Below are 7,182 nucleotides of genomic sequence, written 5' to 3'. Positions count from 1 at the left end.
GAGTAGATTAAGTGTTGGAAAACATTAATTTTGTCTCACTGCCCATTTCATAAACAGGGAAGCTGAGGTTGAAGAAGGAAGTGGCTCGCTGGTCACGCAGCTGGTAGAGCTAGCTGGAAACCCAGTTTCCTTTCCTGGAACTGGTCACTTCCCTTTTGTCCATTGGGACGAGAGGGAACCTATTATCAATGAAGTTGAGAGGTTTTGGACTGCTGGTGCAGAAATACAGTGACTCATCGGTTTGCTGTTGCCCTTTCTCTGTTCTTGACTCATTCAGCAAATATTTACAGACTGTCCACACGACTTGGACTCAAGAGAAGGCTGAGAGGAAAGTCATGGCGGCAAGCAGAGTCAGGATCTGCGCCCCGGTCCTTCAGGGCTTTTGAACCTGTGCGTCGCCAACCCCCACTATAAATATACTGTATGGATACACAATAAAACACCTACTATTCGGCCTTCTTGTTAGGTTTTGTCTGAGGGCAGGGACTCTCTTTAGCATGAGTCCAAACGTTCCTGGCGCCCAGTGGGTACAAAATCCATGCTGTGGTGTTGGCATCACTTTAATTCAAATTCAGACTGCCACTATCTCTTTTGTTTTTGAGACAGTCTGTTGCTCTCTTTCTCTGACCCTTATTTTAATCATCTGTGAAACGCGATCAGTGGTAACCTCACATGTGGAAGAATTCTGATAGACTCATTTCAAGTATCTCAGACTTCAGGAGAAAGAAAATGCTGGAAAGCTTTTCTAAAGAGGGTCAACATTTCCTCGTCCTTAACTTCTTTCTTCCCTAGTGGCTCTTTTTTTTTCAAAATTCCCCTCTAGAGGGCACGCAAGCTCTACCGTTCTTGTGCCTCACTTCCGAACACCTTCATTCCTCATTTTACGCATGTGCGCACCTCGCTTCCCGGCCACCGCCTACGCTCGTTCAAGGGATCGGGCGAAGTTTGTACCCACCGCGCCTGCGCAACCTTAGCCCCGCCCCTCCACCGCCGTCCCCGGAAATGCTTCCTTCCTTCGCAGCCGCTACAGCTGCCGGGGTCGCTGGAGCTTTGCCTCTCTAGGCCGGTACGGACTCTCCTCCATGATCCTGTCTGTCAAGATTGTTTCGGGGGTCGGCCGGTGAGACTGGGCCGCGTTCGGACGCTTCGATCCTCGAGTTGGTCACCGGTGAGTGGATCTCATGGAACCGTGAGTACGGGCAGGGCCGGAGCAGCTGGGGAGGCAGGATTTCCCCACACTGGAATGGGTCTGCCCGCCCCGCCCTCCCCTCGCTCCCGGAATGGGCTCGCCCCCTCCATCCCATTCCCTCCTCCCGGGCTGGGAGGTGTTGCCATGGTGACGGCCCGCTGGCTGAGGCCCGGCATGTGTCCTCGCAGGTGCCGGGGAGTCCTGGAGCCCATGGCGCTCCGGCGCTGACTCAAGCCCCGGACCGAGGCCGGGTCGCTCTGGCCGGCATGGCGGGCCAGTTCCGCAGCTACGTGTGGGACCCGTTGCTGATCCTGTCGCAGATCGTCCTCATGCAGAACGTCTATTACGGCTCTCTGGGCCTGTGGCTGGCGCTGGTGGACGGGCTGCTGCGCAGCAGCCCCTCGCTGGACCAAGTGTTCGACGCCGAGGTGGGGTCTTCGGGCTGGCGCGGGCGGATCTCGGCTTTACGGGGTGGGCTTTGTTGTCCGACACTACTGGGCTGTAGACCCGGCGGGGCCACCTTCTAGCTTTGTGAGCCTGGGGAAGGGATCTCGCCGTGCTGAGCCTCAGCTGCCTCATCTGTAAGGTGGAATGGCTGATAACAGAGAGGCTGATTCACAGTACAAGGAAAGGGGCAGGGATGTTGTAACAAGGCAGTGGTCCAGGCAACCTGACACATCTCTCTGACACTCAGGAAAGTGACTTCATTTCTCGGAGCCCCAAGATTCTCAGGTGGCAAATTGGGGCGGGGGATGGATAAAAGAGTATTCCAGGAGGTGTGATAGGAACTCTGGACTTTAAAGTCAGGCCTACGTGTAAGTTCCACTCACTAGCTCTTTGACCCGGGGCAAGTACCATCAAGTTTCTGAACCTCAGCTCTTCTGTTTGCAAAATCACGAGACCAGTAGCAGAGAGATTGTGGACTGCAGTACAAAGAGGCTACACTTATTCTTTTTAAAAAGATTGTATTTATTTATTTTTAGAGAGAGAGGAAGGGAGGGAGAAAGAGAAGGAGAGAAACATTGATGTGTGAGGGATGCATCAATCAGTTGCCTCTCATGTGCCCCCAACTGGGTACCTGGCCCGCAACCCAGGAACGTGCTCTGACCGGGAATCAAACTGGCAACCTTTTGGTTCTCAGGCTGGTGCTCAATCCACTGAGCCACACCAGCCAGGGCAAGAGCCTGTACTTTCAATTCAGAAAGGCTAAGTATTCAATCTAGGCCCACACACACTAGCTGTAGGACTTTGGGCAAGTTGCTTCACCTTCCTTTCTGAGCCTGTTTCCTCTCCTGGAAACCTGACAGTAACCCTCAGCAAAATGTTATGAGGCCCAAAGGGGCCTAGGAATAGGAAAGTACTTTACAAAGTGTAATGGAAGCCTAAGAGGTGTTTGTATCCAAGAGGCAGCCGTGGTGTATAGTAGTGAGCACTGGTTTTGGAGACGTGAGATCTGAGATGGAATCCTTATTCCTGTTGCTTATTCTCTGTGTAGTCCTTGCGTAAGTTTTATCCAAAAAGAGGTAAGAGTGGTAACAACAACAATACCAGCTTTGTGAGGTGGTTGTGAGGAGAGTAGGAGGTTATGGATAACAAAGGCTGCTATAAGCTGAATGTGGTGTGCAGATGTTCGGTGCTCAGCAGTACTGTGCAGGAGTGGTGGAGGTTGTGCACTCACAGGTGCCCAGCAGCCTCCTCTTAGGAGCCTCTGTCCTTCTGGGAAAGGCACGCGGGAACCGTAGGCCTCGTTGAAGAGCCACCTCACGGACACAACCTGAACTCTAGTCCAGGCGTGAGCAAACCTCTAGAAAGGACAAGCTAGGGAAGATTTTAAGTCACAGCTACTCAACTCTGCCAGGTAGCACAAAAGTAGCCACAGGCAATGGTAAATGCCTAAGTGTGCCTGTGTTTCAATAAAATTTTATTAACAAAAGTCAGTGCCTGGTGCCTGGGGCCGTAGTTTGCTAAACCCTGTTCAAGACCTTGCTCTTGCTGTTTATTTTCTATTTCGTGTTGGGCAAGGTACTTAACTTCTCTGAGCTTTTATTCATCCTTTGTGAGAACAGGGTAATAACCCCTTTCCAGCTGCTGTGAGGGTTCAAATAAGATACCAGGATGGTTGTCAGTGGAAGCACCTTGTTGTTGGCAGTAGGCTGCCGCACAGATGAAGGGGCATATTGTCTTCTGTGCTCTGGGAAGAGTTTCTTGGGAAGCTGGCTGAGGTCCTGGAGCCGGGGCTCTACCAACTCACTTCTCCAGCATGTTTCCATCTGTGATTCCCCCTCAGATCCTGGGCTTTTCCACCCCTTCAGGCCGGCTCTCCATGATGTCCTTCATCCTCAACGCCCTCACCTGGTGAGTACCACCAGTTTGCTGTCCAGCTTTTGGGGTCTTAGCGCTGGAACTAACCTCCTACACGTGGCCCTGAGATAGGCTGGCGTTCGTTCCTGGGGAGTGGTGGACTGAAGTGGGTGGCAGAGGCCAGTTCTGGGACTCGCTCCATCACAGGGCTCCTTCCGTCGCTTTTGGACTCAGCTGGAAAGCTCTTGTGTCACTCTGTGCATGCTGCCTGGAAGACAGCTTCTGTCTCAGGTCACTTCCCTGATGCGGAATGAGGTGAGGAAAGGATTAGATTGCGGGTCGGAAGAACTGAGTTCTATTCTTGGTCCGTGCACCATTGACCGAGTCACCTCCCTCCTCTCTGGGCCTCTGGCTCCTTGTCTGTACACTGAGGGGTTGACTGGCTAACCTCTAATGTCTCTCATTACCGCTGCATGTCTCTTGAGAGGCAGGTTAGCATAGTGACTAAGATCTCAGGCTCTGGAGGCAGACTCACTTGGCTTTGAACCTCAGCTGTACCACAGTCTAGTGACTATGGACAAGTTAATCTGTCTAAGCCCCAGTTTTCTCATCAGTAGAATGAGACTAATGATATTACCTTTATCATAGTTGTAAGGATTAAATGAGCTAATTCATGGAAGTACTTAGAACACCACCTTGCACATTACTGCTCTTTTTATTTTTTATTTTTTAGTTGATTTTAGAGAGAGAGAGGAAGGCAGGGGGAGGGGGAGAGAGAGAGAGAAACATTGATTTGTTGTTTCAGTTATTTATGCATTCATTGGTTGATTCTGGTATGTGCCCTGACTAGGGTTTGAACTTGCAACCTGGCATATCAGGACAATGCTCTAACCTACTGAGCTACCTGTCCACGGCGCACATTACTACTCTTGACCGTACACTGGAGGTTGAAAACTGGTGGGCTGACTCCAATTTGGCTCCCAGACATGTTGTGTTTGGCTTACACATATGTTAGTACATGCATGTTTAAAACATTTTTCCACTTAGTTGAAAGTCAAGATATTATATATTAAAAAAATTCCGATTTCTGGCTTCTTTTGAAAAATGGGAAGATTGATTCTAGGCGAAACTTCTAGCATCATGATTTACCCCGCTGCAAGTAGCTCTTGTCCCCGCTTTCGATGGAACATGTGTGCTTCAGGGCACCCCACTCCCCACCAGTTCCCTCGAGCAACAGTTGCCATTTATCGCCAAGCCCATACTTTTGTTTTTCTTCCTAGTCTGACTCACTCTCAGGGTTACCTGCCGTGTTCCTGCAGGCGTCTAATAATGCACCGCTTGCCTCACGCTTATCTTGCCTGCTTCTAATCTCTGTGCTGCTGTCCTAATGGCCCCTCTTCCCCAGATAAGCTAAGCTAAGGCCAGGACAACCCAGTGACGACTCACCGCTGCGCTCTCCCCACAGTGCCCTGGGCTTGCTGTACTTCATCCGGCGAGGGAAGCAGTGTCTGGACTTCACTGTCACTGTCCATTTCTTTCACCTCCTGGGCTGCTGGTTCTACAGCTCCCGTTTCCCCTCGGCGCTGACCTGGTGGCTGGTCCAAGCCGTGTGCATTGCGCTCATGGCTGTCATCGGGGAGTACCTGTGCATGCGGACGGAGCTCAAGGAGATCCCCCTCAACTCAGCCCCTAAATCCAATGTCTAGAATGGGGTTCTTTGGATACCCTGCTGGGCAGTTGCCCGCCCAACACCTTGGGCTGCTCAGACCCTCCAGATGAGGTCCAGCCCAGGTCCAAGAGGAACCTTGGAAGTGTGAAGTCTGTCCGTGTGGGAGAGATAGTGAGGCCCCGTCAAGAAGGCAGGGAGCGGTCAGGATCGCAGCTGCAAGAATGGCCTTCGTCTGCTGAAGCCTCGGTGTCTGGGAGGTCAGCAAAGGGATCTGAACTTGGTATCTGGGAGGTCAGCAAGGGGACGTCTTTCAGGGTAATAGCAGAATTGGAACCATGTCACTTTTGAGCCATCATACCTATCACCAGCCTGTTATTTTAAAAAAGAAAAAAAAAAATCAAGGATATCTGATTGGAGCAAACCAGCCTTCTAGTCATCAGTCTTATCTCTCTGGGACAGCTGTTACCTTTGCCGTTGAACCGCAGCTCTTCTATTTGGAGAAGCACTTGATGTCTGGATTCACAGCCACAGGAAAAGATGTAGGCGCACAGCATTAGGCTGCTCTCGGGGATCGGACGGCAGATGGAGGCCGTCAAGCGCAAGGAAAGCGCACAGCCTGCGTCTTGCTATGTGCATGTATGTGTGCACCCATGAATCTATGACTGACTGACTTCCAGTTTTCTCTACTGGGTCCCCACCCTGCTGCCACTCTTTCACCTTAGTGGGCCTCAGGACCCAGAGAGACATCCCAGCATCGTTCCCCGTCTAACCCTGGTAATAGAATGTCTGGGAGTGATCAGGCTCCGCAGCTCCCCCGGACATCACTTGCGGCAATAGGTCCTTTTTCCGACTACTTCGGAATTCTTCAGTGGGAAGGGCGTGGTGGGTGCCCAGAGACAGGAAGCCCAGCCTTCCAGCTCGACCTGCGCTGGCAGTGCCGAGGGAGATTCGCTCTTAAGATTTTTCTTGGGAGTGGAGTGTCCCGTGTGAGAGGCTTGCAGCTGTCCTTCCTGTGTACATAAATACAGTATTTTCCACGGTTCTGCCTCTATGTTCTTTGTAATGCCATGGTGGGGACTGAGAGATCAGCACAGCCTGGCAGCGGGGAGCTGTATATAAAGAACTAGGTCGCCCCCTTTCCTGGACCCCAGGTTTATTCCTCCATTTGGTTAAAATACTAAGTGTAGGGAACACCTATGTCCCATCCCCTGCACCTGCAGCCTCCTCTGCTACACGGTGGGTGGACCGCCATGACTCTCAGGATTCCTTTCCCACCTGCGGGTGGTTTCTGAGCATGTGCAGTGGAATGCACTGGTCCAGACCCACTTCTGCATTGAAAACATTGGTGCTCCTCTTTGGGTCCTCTAGAATCTGCCCGAGAGAGCTGTCAGTTTTCAGCTTTTAGTGTTAGGACTACACAGATGAGTTCTGTATCTTCCCAGGAAGCCTTTCTAGCCTCCTGGCGTCCAGCCCTCCAGAGTAGGGTGTGGAGTCTGACTAGATGAAGGCTTGAGAGTGACCGTGCCTGGGCAGCGGCTGGGGCAGTGCTGGGCTGAGGCACGTCGGTAACTGGATGCTGCGGCTGGGCTGCAGGGTCCGAGGCGAGACCCGCTGAGGTGACTTTCCCTAGGTCGGTGGGTTTCCCTCCAGACGCCACAACTCGAGGGGCTGACTACCTTCATTTTGAGAAAGGCATCGGAGCACTCAGCCTGGCTGCTGCCTCCCTTGGTCACGGGCTGAGCTGGCACACTGCTCTGGGGGTTTCCTTCAAGAGCTGGTGCTGTTCCGTACATTCCTTGTGATGACAGATCTCTGCCCCTTGAGCGTTAGTTTTATATTTGGATATCTCCAAAAGCCAGGGGAATTTTGTTGTGTTTTTTTTTTTTTTAAATTAAAACAGTGACTGAGCTGAATGAGGGGGTCAAAAATATGTGACCTTAATGAGATTTTTTTTTTTTACTTGTAAAGTCACAATAAAAGCAGTATCTAGAGGCAATTTCAGAGAGAATTGAGCAATGGCAGT

General features: G+C 51.5%; 1 protein-coding gene across 2 annotated transcripts in view; it reads left to right on the top strand.

The window, feature by feature from the left end:
* The first annotated feature begins 984 nt into the window (after positions 1 to 984).
* Positions 985 to 7,182, top strand: part of SYS1 (SYS1 golgi trafficking protein) — a 27,053-nt gene continuing 20,855 nt past the window's right edge. Inside the window, exons 1-4 of one of the 2 annotated variants that reach the window (XM_054573694.1) lie at positions 985 to 1,168; positions 1,378 to 1,617; positions 3,477 to 3,544; positions 4,956 to 6,252. In XM_054573694.1, coding sequence (XP_054429669.1) covers positions 1,456 to 1,617; positions 3,477 to 3,544; positions 4,956 to 5,196 — 471 coding nt within the window. In that variant the 5' untranslated portion in view covers positions 985 to 1,168; positions 1,378 to 1,455 and the 3' untranslated portion in view covers positions 5,197 to 6,252. Of the gene's footprint in view, positions 1,169 to 1,377; positions 1,618 to 3,476; positions 3,545 to 4,955; positions 6,253 to 7,182 lie in introns of those variants that run through there. The other variant, XM_054573695.1, reaches the window with a different exon arrangement.

This window comes from Pteronotus mesoamericanus, unplaced genomic scaffold (genome assembly GCF_021234165.1).
Source record: "Pteronotus mesoamericanus isolate MK-2021 breed Mesoamerican mustached bat unplaced genomic scaffold, CSHL_Meso_final contig_25, whole genome shotgun sequence".
NCBI lineage: Eukaryota > Metazoa > Chordata > Mammalia > Chiroptera > Mormoopidae > Pteronotus > Pteronotus mesoamericanus.
This window is presented reverse-complemented; position numbering and strand designations above follow the sequence as displayed.